At 42.2% G+C, this 17,327-nt stretch overlaps 1 protein-coding gene across 6 annotated transcripts in view; it reads left to right on the plus strand.

Annotated features, from left to right (window-relative positions):
• Nucleotides 1–17,327, plus strand: part of lrsam1 (leucine rich repeat and sterile alpha motif containing 1) — a 56,322-nt gene that overhangs the window by 16,359 nt on the left and 22,636 nt on the right. For 5 of the 6 annotated variants that reach the window (XM_059994333.1, XM_059994335.1, XM_059994334.1 and 2 more), the window contains 3 exons: nucleotides 689–779; nucleotides 6,508–6,638; nucleotides 15,119–15,148. In XM_059994333.1, coding sequence (XP_059850316.1) covers nucleotides 689–779; nucleotides 6,508–6,638; nucleotides 15,119–15,148 — 252 coding nt within the window. The remainder of the gene's footprint in view (nucleotides 1–688; nucleotides 780–6,507; nucleotides 6,639–15,118; nucleotides 15,149–17,327) is intronic. The other variant, XM_059994337.1, reaches the window with a different exon arrangement.

Genomic DNA, 17,327 nt, shown 5'->3' on the forward strand with positions numbered 1-17,327 from the left:
CCAGATAGAAACGATGTGAACCTTTGGATCAGATCCCAGCTCACACCGAGGTATCATTGGCTACGGATTGGACCTGAACCCCCAGTTAAGTTCTCTGCAGAAATATCGTGTGTTACTGTCTGTAACATGGAAGCAGGCTCGCGAATTTGGTGAGCGAGACAGAAGATATGGACTATGAATAAGCATACTTATCATTTATTTACAAACAGTAAAAGATTCTACCGAACATCTAATTCCCAGAGTTACACACAGTACAAGACTAGATATTCAACAAGCAGGTATTTGGCTAAGAGTGCACATGGTCTCCCTTAAGCCTGGAGTACACTTACCCCAGTAGTTCTTCAGCTCTGGTTGCGACCTCAGTGTGAAGTGAGCTCCGGGGATGAACGAAAAGAGGCCAAGCCTCCTGCACGTGCTGTTCTTCCACCCCTGAAGAGCCTGAAAGTGGACACCAGTGCAGTGGCACACAATGGGAAAGACCTGTGCATCCTTCAAATGGGCCAACTGATGACCGGCAAGGCAGAAGCGGCTTTTGACCGACAAGTAAACTAAACCCCTGCATGACATTGTCACAGTTCACTTTCTTCCTTGTACTGTTGAGGATTCTGTTTCCCTCTTTCCCCACCCCACGTTAAATGGTGTTCCTTTCTCTCTTCCCCCACCTCTCACCATCTGGATCGTCCAATAGTCTCTCAGTCTGGATGTGGAAGACATGACCTACCCTCCAGCCAGTGTGTGCAGCAATGGAACAGAAGCCATCAAACAGTTTCTGTGCAAAGGTAAGGTTGTCAGAAACAGTAACTGGCAAATTCTCGTCAGATGAGCATTTTCTTTCCTCCTTCAGTTTACGCTGCCCGGTAGATATCAGTGCAGAATCAGACCATTCGGCCCATTGAGTCTGCTCTGTCATTCGATCGTGGCCAATTTATTATCTCTTTCAACCCCATTCTCCTACCTTCTGCCCGAAGCCTTTGTCACCCCCACTGATCAAGAACCTGTCAACCTCCACTCTAAATATACCCAGTGACTTGACCTACACAGCCATCTGTGGCAATGAATTTCACAGATTCGCCACCCTCTGACTAAAGAAATTCCTCATCTGTTCAAAAGGGAGGTCTTTGTATGCTGAGGCTATGCCCTCTGACGCTAGATTCCCCCACTGTAGAAACATCCTCTCAACATCCACTCTACCTAGGCCTTTCAATATTCAATAGGAGGAGATTGTCCCTCATTCTTCTAAATTCCAGCATGTGCAGGCCCAGAGGTATCAAATGCATCTCATGCAGAGGATCATTCTCGTGAACATCCTCTGGACCTCTCCAATGCCAGCACATCTTAGATAAGGGGCTTTGTATCGTCGGCAAACTTGGCCACAAAGCCATCAATTTCATCATACGGATTGGTGACATTTAACGTGTAAAGAAGAGGTCCCAACACTGACCCCTGTGGAGCACCACTCATAACAGCCAACCAGAAAAGACCCCCTTTATTCCCATTCTGTCTCCTGCCGGTCAGCCAATCTTCTGTCAGGGTTAGTATATTTCCTGAAGTACCATAGGCTCTTATCTTGTTTAGCAGCATTATGTGTGGCATCTGGTCAAAGGCCTTCTGGAAATCCAAGTAAACAACATCCTCAGGCTCTCCTTTGTCTGATCTACCTGTTACTTGCTCAAAGAATTCCAGCAAATTTGTCAGGCAAGATTTCCCCTTAAGGACACCTTACTGACTTTGCCATATTTTATCATGGGATTGGCATGATATTTCGTTCAAGAAGTAGACCAGTAGCCTGACAGCAGAGAGATAGTAACGGGGTACTTGGAAATTCATAATATGATTGGGATTATTCCCAATCTATCTGCTTGGATCTTTGGAAGGATGGTGGAGTTTGATAAAAATGTACATATTCACGTTGACTATGATTGAACCAAAATAAACAGGTTGGTGAATGCAGCATATTTGAATTTTCCAAAGGCATTCAGTAATGAGTCACATAGAAAGTTATTAGCAGAATGGGTTTCTTGAGATTGGGAGCAATTTCTCAAGAGCTGTAAACAAAGAATAGTGGGTTGTTTTTCAGGCTTGCAGATGACTGCTTGGGTCATAGTTAATGTGCAAGTTTTCCAGTAATGGTTGAGGTAAAAATTTGGCAAAGAGGCTGCAGAGAGAAATAGAGTTAAGAATGTAGATGATGAGTTCAGGCCTTGGAAATGGGTGAGAGGTAAACAGAATGGGGAATGGAAAAAGGAGTGGTGGTCAGGAGGGAGTCGAAATTAGCAGAAGTTAGAGAAATCAGTGCTCATGCCATCGGGTTAGAGGCTACCCAGATGGAATATGAAGCGTTGCTCCTCCACCCTGAGAGTGACAGCAGAATCAGACTCAGAATCGGGTTTAATCACCGGCATACGTCATAGAATTTGTAGAGTCTGTAGCAGCAGTACATTGCAATACATAATCATAGTGGGGAAAAAACTGAACTTGTATACAATGCCTATAAGAAGTATTCAAGACCCCCTTGCAAGTTTTCATGTTTTATTGTTATGCCACATTGAATCACAGTGGACTTAATTTGGCTCTTTTGACACTGATCAACAGAAAAAAAACTGTTCTGTGTTAAAGTGAAAAATTTCTACAAATTGGTGTAAATTTATTACAGTTATTAAGTACAAAATAATTGATTGCATAATTACTAACTCCCTTCAAGTTGGTATTTAGTACCTTTGCCAGCAGTTACAGCCTTCATTTTATGTGGATAGGTCTCTATCAGCTTTGCACACCTGAACACTGCAATTTTTCTTCTCAGAACTGCTCAAGCTCTGTTAGATTGCATGGAGGTCATGAGTGACAGCCCTTTTCAAGACCAGCCACCAGTTCTCAGTTGGATTGAGGTCTGGACTCTGACTTGGCCACTCCATTGTTGTTTTAAGCCATTCCTGTGTAGCTTGGGGTCATTGCCTTGCTGAAAATCAAATCTTCTCCCAAGTCGTAGTTCTCTTACAGACTGCATTAGGTTTTCTTTTAGGAGTTCCCCATATTTTGCTGCATTCATTGTACCCTCTACCTTCACAAGCCTTCCAGGGCCTGCTGCAGTGAGCATCCACACAGTGTGATGCAGCCCAACCGTGCTTCACAGTGGGATGGTGTGTTTTTGATGATGTGCGGTGTTGGGCTAATGCCAAACACTGTGTTTAGTCTGATGGCAAAAAAAGCTCAATTTTGCTTTCATCAGACTATAAAACCTTCTTTCGGCTGACTTCAGAGTTTCCCACATGCTTCTGACAAACTGTAGCCGAGATTTCATGCGAGTTTTTTTCAGACAGTGACTTTCTCTTTGCCACTCTCCCATAAAGCTACGACTGATGATGCACCTGGGCAACAGTTGTTGTATGTACAGTCTCTCCCATCTCAGCCACTGAAGCTTGTAACTTTGCCAGTGTTGTCATATGACTCTTGGTGGCCTCCCTCACTAGACCCCATCCTGCACAGTCACTCAGTTTTGAGATGGCCTACTCTAGACAAATTTATAGCTGTGCTGTACTCTTTCCATTTCCTGATGATTTCTAGGGATATTCAATGACTTGGAAATTTTCTTGTATCCATCTCTTGATTTGTACTTTTCAATAACCTTTACACGGAATTGCTTGGAGTGTTCTTCTGTCTTCATGGTGCAGTTTTTGCCAGGTTACTGACTCACCAGCAGTTGGACCTTCCAGATACAGGTGTATTTTACCACAATCAATTGAAACTCCTTGACTGCACACAGGTGATCTTCGTTTAACCAATTATGTGACTTCTAAGACCAAGTGGCTGCACCAGCATGATTTGGTGTGAAATATTAAAGGGGATGTATACTTATGCAATCAATTATTTTGTTTTATATTTGTAATTTATATAATAGTTAAATTAGTTGATCAAAAATAGAAATAAGAAAGTAGTGACGTGGTGTTCATGGCTTTAATGTTCATTCAGAACTTGGATGACAGAGTGGAAAAAGCTTTTCCTGAATCATTGAGTGTGTGCCTTCATGCTTCCGTACCTCCTCCCTGATGGTAGCCATGACAACAAAGCATAACCTGGGTGATGGAGGTCCTTGATGATGGTGCTGCCTTTTTGAGGCATCACTCCTTGGAGGTGCCTTGGATACTACGGAGGCCAGTGCCCATGATGGAGCTGACTAAGTTCTGAACCCTCTGCAGCTTGCTTCGATCCCGTGCAGCCGCCCCCTCCCCATTACAGACAGTGATGCAGCCAGTTAGAGTGCTGTCCACGGTACATTTGTAGACATTTCCAAGTGTTTTGTGGTGATGTAGCAAAAATTCTCAAACTCCTTATGAAATATCGCTGCTGTCGTGCTTTCTTTGTAGCTGCATCGATAGGTTCAGTCCAGGTTAGATCCTCAGAGATGCTGACAGCCAGGAACTTGAATTTGCTTGGAAGAGAAATGGAGAGGTATGTCGGTATGGGAATGGGAAGTCGAATTGAAATGGATAGCCATCGGAAGATCCTGCCTTTTGTGATGAACAGAGTTAGGTGCTCAACAAAGCAGTCCCCAATTCTGCGTCAGGTATCACCAATGTAGAAGAGATCACATCAGGTAGGACTGATATCCCTTGACAGATTCTCAGGCGAAGTGTCACCTCACCTGGAAGGACTGTTTGGGACCCCGAATGATGGGGAGAGAGGAGATGTAGTGGCAGGGTAGCTCTTGTCACATGTGTAGGCATAAGTGTGAGAAGGGGGATCTGTGTAGGGGGCAAGTGGACAAGAGAGTCATGGAGAGAGTGATCCCTATGGAAGGTGGAGAGGGGATGGAGGGAAAGATGTCCATAGTGGTAGGATCTTTTTGAAGTTGCAGAGAATTATGGGCAGGACACTTGTGAGGTGGTAGGTAAGGGCAAGGGGGAGCCCTTTCACTGTGAGGCCGGGGTGAGGGCAGTTATGCAGGAAATGGAGTAGGTGAGCCTGAGGGCAGCGTCAATGATGCTGAAAGGAAAGGCTAGTTTTCTGAAACCAAGAACAGTTTAGATGTTCTAAAATAGAAAGCCTCATCCTAAGGATAGATGTGGCAGAGACAGAGGAACTGAGAAAAGGGAATAGCATTTTTACAAATGACAGGGTGGGAAGAAGTATAGTCAAGATAACTGAGAATCAAACAACACACATAAAATGCTGGTGGAACACAGCAGGCCAGGCAGCATCTATAAGAAGAAGCACTGTCGACGTTCCGGGCTGAGACTCTTCGTCAGGACTAGTGAGAGTCAGTAAGTTTGTAAAAGATGTCAGTGTAAAGTCTGTGTCCAGAGATGGAGTCAGAAAGGGGAGAGGTATCAGAAATGGAACAAGTGAATTTAAGGGCAGGGTGGAAGTTGGAGGCAAACTTGATGAAGTTGATGAGCTCATCATGAGTTCAGGAGGCAGCACCGACGCAGTCATCGATGTTGCGCCAAGAGAATTGGTGAGCATTCCCGGTGTAGCCTTGGAACATGGACTGTACCACGTAACTGACTTTGTCAGTGGTTTAGCTGAAAGACTGAAGTTTGTACTTCCAAGTCTGATGATTTTAAAGCAGGCAGAGTGTGGGAAAGAATGTAGGGAAGTGGCAAGGGAATGTGGACATCTACATGAGTGCTTGAGGATATGGAGTAGTTCATGTCTTCTCATGTAGGCTGTTCAGCCCATTGGATCTGTGCCAGGTTTAGCATTTCCACTGATCCTATTTCCACTTAAATATTCCCACGTGGTAACAGGAAAAACCGAGGGGTGATGGAACAGTGCTGAACGCGCTGCTGAGGTAGATCAGCTGTGATAATGAACGGCCGGGCAGACTCAAAGGTCAGACAGTTCTGAAAGACTTCACTAATCTTTCCACCCTGCTCTATCGATTTGCCCTTTAATTTTAACTGTCTGTGTATTCTGCCCCTCACCCCTGTTGATCAGCCCTAATCTATCATATATTTATACACCTGGTCCCTTAGAAAACCTTCCAATAAATTACACACTACCGATGTCAGATTTACTGGCCTGTAATCTCCCAGTTTATTCTCACAGCCTTTCGTAAATAATGGAACATTAGCTAACCTCCAGTCCTCCGGTACCTCACTTGGCTAAAGGCATTTTAAATACCTCTACTGAAGCAATTTTTGCACTAGCTTCCCTCAAGGTCCAAAGGAAAATCTTTTCAGGCCCTGGGGATTTATCCATCTTAATTTTCCTGAAGACAGCAAGTACCTCCTCCCTGTGTAATCCATGACCTCGATCTAAATGTTATTTGTTCTTTCTTCATAAAATCGCCCATTCAGTCCCAACCCACCCTCTCCCATGAATCCTGCTGGAATGGTTCTTGACAGAAGTCTTAGGGTATACTGTCTTGCTCTTTCCCCTCAGTGTATGACATACTCACATGTGTAAGAAATTAAAAGGATCTATAGAGAGATGTCTAGATTAAACCCCAGGTCTAAACTGGCCAGGATATGTGCTGGGATAAGTTGGTTTTCTCTGCTTCCTTTCTAGAACTCGGGATTGAGTACGTTCCTCCGTCTCAGTACCTGCTTCCAGTGCTTGAGAGTGATGGGCATGTGCTGGACAGTGACAGCGTTGACGGCACGTTCCAACAACAGGTGATGGAGGCAGAGAAGTGGCAGGTAAGGGGTGCAGGAATTGTGGCTTCAGGTTGTAGATTCAGCTCAGTAAGTTCTCTCATTATCATTGTTGCAACCGGACAGAGTACAACCATATATCCTCCGTTAGCTGATACGGTTAGTCCAGATCTATCACGTTCCCGGATGAAGAGTGTGCGTGTGAATACACGGATGTATCCAGCCTGATCTGGCTCTGAACATTACAGGTTAAACTGGATTATTAGAGCAAAGGTGTGATCTGTGAGCAGAGGACTACTGTCCTCAGGAAAGCAGATCACAGGTAGGTGGATAGAGAAGACAATAATTCCAACTGTGACCCTTCTGCTCAGATTTAACTTGATGTGATATTCGAGATTTGCTATATGTTAAACCTTTGCAAAATCTCATCTTGAATGCTTCCCTATTGGTGTTTGCATAGTTCTGGTGGTTACTCTTATAGTTCTATGCTGCATTGTCTCTGATCTTTTCCCCCATCTCAATAATTGAGGTGAACTCTCTATAGTTTGGTTACAGTTTCCTCTACAGTCTGTGCCATGTCTTATTACATGAATCATCTGTTACTACTCAGTAGTGGTTATTGTGCTCGAACATTGTACACCGTAGCTCCTGGGAATCTTTCACCTTCATCCTGTGACATCCAATGTGAGTGGATGAATTAGGAATTGGCCACTCAATCTCTGCAGCATGCAACATCATTTTAAATTGCTACGGCTCATCTGACTGTAACCTCCACATTATTCCTGGCCTTTCTTTCAGAGACACCATTTCTACCAGTCCACGAGGAGGAGAGTTCCAAAGCTTCACAACTCTCTGTGAGGGGTGGAGGAAGAAATCATCCCCATGTCAGCCTTTAGTTTTAAAAGGGTTAACTTACAGACTTAACCATTTAAAAGTAAAGACACGCTCGATGTTCTTGAAGACACACACTCTCAATGTTTTAGGAACAGTTTCTTCCCCTCCACCATCAGATTTCTGAACGGGCGATGAACCCGTGAACACATCCTCAGTATTTTTTCTTCTCCTTTTGCACTAATTTATTTTTATATACATTTTTTATTATAATTTATAGTATATTTTATGTATTGCACTGTGTTGCTGCTCCAAATCAACAAATGTCTTGACATATGTCAGTGATAGTTAGCCTGTCTCTGATTCTGATTTGGAGGAACCAGCCTCTCCACGTCCTCACTATCAAGGAAGCTCGGGAGTCGGTATTCTGCAATCATGCACTCTCTCTCTCTTCTAAACTTCAGTGAATGCAACCTAGCCAGTCCTTGTAAGACAGTACATCCTTTCCAGATATTAATCTAGTAAGCCTTCTCTGAATAGTTCACAACATCCCTAAATAAGGAGACTTAATACTGCTCACGGAACCAGAGGCAGAGCCCTATCGGTGCCCTACATAGCATTTCTGGGCTCTGCAAGTTCTCACCTTTTAGATACTGCATTGCTTTATTTTACATGTCAAAATACACAGTTTCATATTTTTCCATATTTTATATATGTACTCACCAAACCTATCCCCTGTTGTGGTTTCATAATGTCCTCTTCACAGTTGACTTTTCTAACTTTGTGTCATTAGCTAACTTTGCATCTTTATGTTTTGTTCAGATTTTATACAAGTCATTTATGAATTGTAAAAAGCTGAGCTCCCAGCAACACCAAACATATCACACATTGCATTGTGCCAACCAGAAAGACCCATTTATGTTTGCAGTGTTTCCTGTTAGCCAGCCAGTCTCTTGTCCATGCCAGTATGTTAATTCCTGTACAGAAGCTTTTATTTTCTGCAATAACCCATTGATGTAACTTATCAAATACCTTCTGTAAATTGAAGCACAGCTACCAGTTCTGCTTTATCCACATCCCATTACTTTTACAAAGTTCTTCAATAAACTGGTCAAACATTATTTTCACTTCATAAAATCCCATGGACATTGGCCAGTTACCTCAATTTTGTTTTGGAAGTGCCTTACTTGTAACATCTTTGATAATAGGTTCTAACATTTTTGCTATGACAATGAGGTTTCCACCCTCATTCATTCTCCCTTTTTGAATAATTACATTGTTCTTATCCAATATTACAGCACCTTCCCAGATTCTAGTAAATTTGGACAAATAATAGTAGAACATCATTTATTTCGCCTGCCATTCATTTCTTATATAAACCCTAGGACGATATCCACCACGACCACAGCTCCCAACAATTCACTCAGTACCACTTCTCTAGGGATATCCTTATGGAATTCACACAAAACGCTGGAGGAACTCAGCAGGCCAGGCAGCTTCTGTGGAAAAGAGGGAACAGTCGACATGAGGTCCTGATGAAGGGTCTCGGCCCAAAACATCAAGTATTTACTCTTTTCCATAAATGATGCCTGGCCTGCTGAGTTCCTCCAGCGTTTTGTGTGAATTCCATAAGGATATCCCTAGAGAAGTGGTACTGAGCGAATGAATCTTAGGTGTGCTGCTTTGGATTTCCAGAGTCTGCAGATCTTGTCATGTTTATCCTTTTGAAGAGACCAGAATTGCAGCCGACACCTATCCAGTCATTCTTAATTGTTTGTCTAATTTCCCTTTATGCTCACATTTGATGGAGATGAATTCAATGTACTTTTCCAATGCGTTCTATAACCTCTGAGTTGTTTCCTTTGATGCCTTTAGTACCATCAGAAGGTTTGATCAATTAACAATGGGGTTCTTAATCCAATTCACTAAAAATTAGAAAGATTTTGTGCTAATACTGAGCTTGGGAGTACTCCACTTTGTCCTGTGTCCCATCTGATAGACCAATATATGGATGTCCTCAGTCCTTCATCAGAGCTATGGTTTACTGCTGTGTTCTTTAGCTTCAGCCATAACTTAAAACAACCTACCACATATTGATATTTATCGCAGTCTACTTGGGATATCACTTACTCAAACTGCGACCGGTTTATAGAATGTACAGGCTGTAAAAGAATCCATGTTATCTGGTGTTAATACATTTCTTCTGTATATATCTTAATTGTATTTCGAAGTTTTTATTTAAATAGGTGGAAAAAGAGAATGATTCAGCCGATCCTTATGCTTTTCATTGTATGTAGGCAGCAAGATGGGTTATTTGCAACAGAAAGAGAAGACACACAGGACTGTTTTTATCTGAACTGTTGAGGACTTGAGAGAGTCTGGGCGTGTCCATCCCTGCATCAGATCTCTCAGCTGTTTCAGGCCAGAGCTAAACTGTTTGATTGACTGGGTAGATGGATCAAATATTATTCCCTGAGCAGTCTTCTGGTCCTGTGGGCTCAGGTTAGAACTTGAGATCCAATTACCTCCACCTCTGGCTCTCTGAAGCTGGACAGAACGTTTGATCCTGAGGAAGAAAAAGAAGGAAAGATAATTTAATAACAAGAAATCTGAGCCCAGCGATTAATGTTTTAGTGTCCAATGCTTCTGCCACATACATAATTCATTGCTGTTAAATCAATGAGTCTATATATGACTTCCATCAGAACCGTGAGCACTGCTGCATCTTATAAACTAAACCAGAACTAAGGGTCACAAGTATAAGATAGTCATTGAAAGAAAAAGAAACGAGGAGAATCTTTACCAAAAGAACAGTTATATGTGGAACTTGGTACCATTGGAATTGTTGAAGTAAATGTTGTAGTTGCATCCGGGGAGGTGCTAGTAGTTTCATTAAAGACTTTTAAAGGTTCCCACATTGCACACAATGTCAGTAAGATGAAAGAGTAAGACAAGAGAACTGAGGGATCAGAAGTGGAGAGAGAGAGCAATTTCAAGTTCCTGGATGTCAGGATCTCTGAGGATCTAACCTGGTCCCAACATATTGATGCAGCTATAAAGAAGGCAAGACAGCAGCTGTACTTCATTAGGAGTTTGGTTTCATTAGAGATTTGGTTTGTCAACTGAAACACACAAACTTCTATAGGTATACCGTGGAGAGCATTGTTACAGGCTGCATCACTGTCTGGTATGGGGGCGGGGGGGGGAGGCTTCTGCACAGAACAGAAAGCAGCGACAGAATATTGTAAAATTAGTCAGCTCCATCTTGGGTTTTGGCCTCCGTAATATCCAAGACCTTTTTAAGAAGCAGTGCCTCAGAAAGGTGATGTCCATTATTTAGGAACCCCCATCACCCAGGGAATGCCCTCTTGTCATTGTTACCATCAGAAAGGGGCTACAGATGCCTAAAGGCACACACTCAACTATTCAGGAACAGCTTCTTCCCCTCTGCCTAACGATTCCTAAATGGACATTGAATCATGAACACTACCTCACTTTTTAAAAAATATGTATTATTTTTGGTTTTGCAATGTTTTAATCTATTCAATATACATAAATAGATTTACTGTAATTTATTTATTTTTTTCTTTCTATATTATCATGAATTGATTTGTACTGCTGCTGCGAGGTTAACAAATTCCAGGACACATGCCGGTGATAATAAACCTGATTCTGATTCTAAAGCTCTGGTATCCTAAAGAACTGAGCCATTAAGCAGATTCCACTTGCATCCGCGGATTTTTGGACAGTGGGGAAGAGTTGACAGAAGAGGGCTGGAGTGGCTCTATCCTGTCCTTCGTAATTGAAAGCAAATTGGGTAAAATGCATGAGGGAGAAAGAAATCACCAACACGAGAGATTCTGCAATCAAAGTTCAAAGTAAAATTTATTATCAAAGTACGTACATGCCCCACGTACAACCCTGAGATTGTTTTACCTGCGGGCATACTTAGCAAACCAATCTACAGAACAGACACTGTAAACAGGATCTGTAAACATCAGAAACTGTAAACAAACTGCAAATGCAGATATGAATAAATAATAAGCATGAATAACAACATAATAGAGTCCTTAAATGAGTGTAGTTATCCCCTTTTGTTCAAGAGCCTGATGATTGAGGGGTAGTAACTGTTCTTGAACCTGGTGGTGTGAGTCCTGAGGCTCTTGTACCTTCTACCTGATGACAGCAGCGAGAAAATAACATAGTCTGGGTGGTGAGGATCTTTAATGATGGATGCTGCTTTTCTATGGCAATATTTCATGTAGATGTGCTCAAAGGTTGGGAGGGTTTTACCCATGATGTACTGGGCTGAATCCACTACGTTTTGTAGGATTTTCTGCTGAAAGGCATCGGTGTTCCCATACCAAGCTGTTATGCAGACAGTCTGTAAACTTTCCACCACACACCTATAGAAATTTACCAAGGTTTTTGATGACATACTAAATCTCCGTAGACTCCTGAGCAAGTAGAGGTGCTGTCGTGCTTTCTTTGCAGTTACATTTATATGATGAATATAGTGACACCCAGGAATTTAAAGATACTGACCCTCTCCACCTCTGATCGTCCGACGATTATTGGCCCTTGGACCTCTGATTTCCCTCTCCTGAAGTCTTCTATCAGTTCCTTGGTATTATTGACGTGAGTGAGAGGTTGTTGTTATTACACTACTCAGCTATGTTTTCGCCCTCCCCCGTATGCTGATTCATCACCACCTTTGATACAATCCACAACAGTGGTGTCATCAGCAAACTTGCATATGGTGTTGGAGCTGTACTTGGCCACAGTCATAGGTGGAAAGCGAGTGGAGCAGGGTCTAAGTACATATCCCTGTGGTGCTCTTATGCTGATTGAGAATATGGGGGAGATGTTTTTGCCAATCTGAACTAACTGGGGTCTATAAGTGATGAAATCCAGGATCCAATTGCACAAGGGAGTATTGAGGCCCAGGTCTTGGAGTTTACTGATTAGTTTTGAGGGGATGATGGTATTAAATGCTGAGCTGTAATTGACAAGGAGCGTCCTGATGTATGCATCTTGCCTGTCAGGATGTTCCAGGGCTGTGTGAAGAGCCAATGAGATGGCATCTGCTGTAAACCTGTTGCTTTGTTAAGCAAATTGGAGTAGATCCAAGTCACCAGTCAGACAGGAGTTGATGCGCTCGCAAATCCAGTGCAAGACACAAAATGCCAGAGGAACTCAGCAAGTCAGGCAGCATCGATGGAGTGGAATAAACAAATGGCATTTCAAGCCGAGAGCATTCATCAGGACTGAAAAGGAAGGGGGCAGAAGCATGAATAAGATGGGAGGAGGGGTGATAGGTGAAATCAGATGGGGGGAGGGAGGATGCAGTTAGGTGGGAAAGGTAAAGGGCTGAAGGAAAAGGAATCTGATAGGAGAGGACAGCGGACCATGGAAGAGAGGGATGGAGGAGGAGCACCGGGGGGGAACTGATGTGTAGGTGAGGAGAAGAGTAAGGAGGGATCAGAATAAGGAATTGTAAAAGAGAGAGGGGGGGTAGAAATTAGCAGTTTAGACAAATCGATGTTTATACCATCGGGTTGGAGGCTACTCAGACAGAATATGCGGTGTTGCCTCTCCAACCTGAGTGTGGCCTCATCGTGGCAGTAGACAAAGCCATAGACCCACCTGTCGGAATGCGAATGACAAGTCACTGGGAAATCCTGTTTTCTGTGGTGAATGGAGTGAAGATCCCCAACAAATTGCAGTCGGATCTAACCGATGCAGAGGAGGCCATGCCAGTTACAGTAGATGACTCTGACAGGCTCGCAGGTGAAGTGCATGTCACCTAGAAGTGTTTGAGGCCTGAGATGTAGTGAAGCAGGAGGTGTAAGGGTTGGTGTAGTGCTTTTCACATTTCAGCCTGTATTGGAACATGAAAGCAGATACGTGTACAGCTGGGCGAATGATATGTTTCTCTCTGTAGTATCTGTATTTAGAGTGGTTGGAAGTTCCTCTTTCTCTTCTGCATTTTCATATTGTTGTAATTGCACTGGGTATTTCAGAAAAGTATCAATTACTGTTAAAAATACCAGCTGAAGTCTGATGTGAAGAGACTCTTGAGGGATAATGGCATATTGACCAATTCTTTTGGATTGTCAAAAGGATTAGGTCAGAATGCCAGTACCCCTCAGTTAAGTCCCGACCAAAGCCATGCTGATGAACAACTTCATGAACTCCATTCCCCTCCTTCAACATAATTGCAGAGGGGAAGGCCATTTAGCCCATCTGATTCATGCTAGCTCCCAGTAGAGCAATCCCATTGGTTCTAATCCCCTTCCCAACATTTCCCTATATCATTTGCTTATTTGTACCTTTGATATTTGGTGCCATTAACCTGTACTTGGAATAATTCACCTTATAAGTTTAATACCTTTGGGATATGGCAGGAAACCAGTGCAGTAGAGGAAATGGACGTGATCATGGAGAGGGAAATGCAGACAGTGACTGTAAGACATAGGAGCAGAATTGAGCCATTCAGCCCATCAAGTCTGATCTGCCATTCCATCATGGCTGATTTATTATCCTTGTCTTCTCTCCATAACCTTTGACATCCATACTAATAAAGGACCTATCAGCCACACCTTTAAATGTACTCAATGACTTGGCCTCCACAGCCACCTGTGGCAATCAGTTCTGCAGATTCACCACCCTCTGACTAAAGAAATTCCTCTTCTCTGTTCTAAAGGGATGTCCCTTTATTCTGAGGCTCTGCCCTCTGGTCCTATGCTCCCCTACTATAAGAAACATCCCCTCCACATCCACTCTGTCTAGGCCTTTCAGTATTTGATAGTTTTCAATGAGATCCCCGCTCATTCTTCTAAACTCTGATGAGTACAGGCCCAAAGCCATGAAACGCTCCTCATACATTAACCCTTTCATTCTTGGAATCATTCTCCTGAACCTCCTCTGGACCCTCTCCAATGCCAGCACATCTTTCCTAAGATAAGGGGCACAAAACTGTCACAATACTCCAGATGAGGCCTTACCAGTGCCTTATAAAGCTTCGGCATCACATTCTTGCTCTTACATTCTAGTCCCCTTAAAATGAAAGCTAGCATTGCATTTGCTGCCTTTACCACCTGTAAATTATTGATTAGGAAATCCTGCGCAAGGAGTCCCCAGTCCCTTAGAACCTCTGATTTCTGAATTTTCTCCCCGTTTAGAAAATAGTCTACGCCGTTATTCCTTCTGCCAAAGTGTATGACCAGACACTTTCCTACACCCGCTACATTGCTGACACTGAGGCAACAGCATGAACTGTTGCACAACTGCTGTTCTCAGCAGGTAGGCTGTTCCTCCCTCCGTAGATGCTGCCTGACCACTGAGTTCATGACAATATTTTTCAGATTTTTCTTCTTAGTTCTTTAGTGTTTTGATAGCCATCGTTTCTTACTGTTAAATCAGTTGGTGTTGTACTATTCTAAAAGTGTCGGTTTTTTCCACCCAAACGTTCATCCCCTTTTCTTGGTGTCACGTACTTAAACAAGAATGACACCCAGCAGTTGTCCATTGTTGCACTCGCGCCACTTCCCTTCAATTCCCTGCTATCGAAAGCTTTACCAAGCTACAACTTGAAGATACTGAGCGACTGGGATGTCACTGATGTATTCAGACAAATGCTTGACGTGGCCAGTTTATGGCACTACATTTACAAGACTTTTGTTTCTTTACAGAGCAAGTTCATGGACTATGAAAAGAGAAAGGTAAGAAACTGTGCTTTGTCTGTTATTTTAATGGAACTATTTAATAATTGATTTAAATTTTGAGGACCATTTTGTTGACTCCCACACACTCTGTCTCATTATACAGAAAGTTAATTGTCCAACCCCACCTCCTCAATCACCCATTTGTAAAGAATTCCTACAGACAGAATCCTTACCTGTTCTCCATCCTAATGGAGAAAATCCATTCTCACTCTCGGAATGTGTTAAATCTTGTAACCTGAGTTATAATCTCTAAATTAGTACCATGAATAATCATCTGTGATACTGGTTTTTTTGTTAATTTTTTAAATAAGTTTCTACAATGTGACAAAACAAAAAAAAACAGTTTAAAAAAGGTTTATACAATGCAAAACAAACCTATCAAATGTACAGTTCATAACAATTAAGAAAAAGGCACCTATAGTAGAATCAACCCCGCCCTCCCACTACCCAACTCCAAGCCAACCTTACAATATATAAAAAAGTTCATCAGAATTTTTATCACCACATAGCTGTATTTATAAAAAGGTATATTGCCAACTGCCTGAGATATAATATGTTCACACATTAAAAAAAACCGTAAATCTTAACCGAAAGAAGCTGGAAGTAAGGGGTTTAAATGCAGAAGTAAAAAGGGAGGGTTGCACCCTTAATCTAAACGGGAATTATGAAAATATTCAAGAAAAGGTCCCCACAACTTTTGGAACTTTATGTCCAAATTAAGAAGTGAATAATGAATCTTTTCAAGGTCTAAGCAGGACATAATATCTGTGAGCTATTGAGCATGAGTGGGTGGGGCAGCATCTCTCCACCCAAGAAGGACTGCACGTCTGGCCAAAAGAGAGGCAGAAGATGGTGTACGATGCTTAGTCGGAGTCAAATGTACACGTTTGTATGTCAACTTCTCCCGAAATACCAAAAAGAGCAATCAGAAGGTTAGGTTCCAAATAGCAATTAAGTATATGAGATAAAATTTAAAAAACATCTCTCCAGAATTTCTCCAAGCTAGGACAAGCCCAATACATATGAGTAAGAGAGGCCTTGCCCGCTTTACACTTATCGCAACAGGGACTAATATCAGGATAGAACCGCGATAATTTAGTTTTAGACATATGAGCCCTGTGTACCACCTTGAACTGTAAAAGGCAGTGGCAAGCACATAGAGAAGTTTAATTAACTGACTTAAGAATTGAATCCCAAACCTCATCAGACAAAGAATAATTTAAATCATGATTCTGAGCAGTTTCAATTTTGTCAAAGGGGGCTCACCTCAACATCATTAACATATCTCGAATAGTAGAAATTAAACCTTTACCCAATGGATTCATATGAAGAAACGAATCCACAACATTTTTATTGGGTACCTCAGGAAAGTTTGGTATTAAAGGGTTGATAAAATGTCTAATTTGGAGATCTCTAAAGAAATGAGTGTTAGGTAGACCAAACTTTACAGACAATTGTTCAAAAGATGCCAAGCACTTTTCTATGAAAAGATCTTCAAAGCATCTGATGCCCTTTCTCTGGCAGTCCAGAAATGTTAAATCCTGCATAAAAGGCTGAAAAAGATGATTATGTAGAATAGGACTAGAGACAGAAAAACCGTTATATTTTCTGAACTGAGCCCATACTCTCAGAGTGTGTCTGACAACTGGATTAACAATTGATTTAGGCAAATGGCAAGGAAGTGCAGATCCAAGAATTGCAGAGACGGAGAGATTCTTGTTAGAGTTCAGCTCCATCACCACCCATATTGGGCAGTCAGACTGACTATAAAAGTAAGACCAAAAGATAAGACAACGTATGATGACCGTCCAGTAATATAAATGAAAATTGGGCAAGGCCATACCCCCTACCCTTTTTGGTCTTTGAAGGTGAGCATCTGTGATATTGTTAACGGTTGTCTTCTGGAAAGCCCACTTTTACTTGAATCAAATATATGGTAAAACAGTTGCTTTGGAACTTATTGCAGTTGTCAAAATGTGACAATGTACTGAAAGTGATTTTCACCATCCTTGTGTAATTCCTTCTCTGGTGACTTACATAAGTGTTCCCTATAATTTCTCTGAGGACTTCCCAGGATCTCACTACTAATCAGAAACTAAGCAAGCCACAGATTTGACTTAAACACTTGGCAATTTTTCAATGTGGAGGAGATACTTGGATAATATGCTCTGAATAA

This window comes from Hypanus sabinus, chromosome 18 (genome assembly GCF_030144855.1).
Source record: "Hypanus sabinus isolate sHypSab1 chromosome 18, sHypSab1.hap1, whole genome shotgun sequence".
NCBI lineage: Eukaryota > Metazoa > Chordata > Chondrichthyes > Myliobatiformes > Dasyatidae > Hypanus > Hypanus sabinus.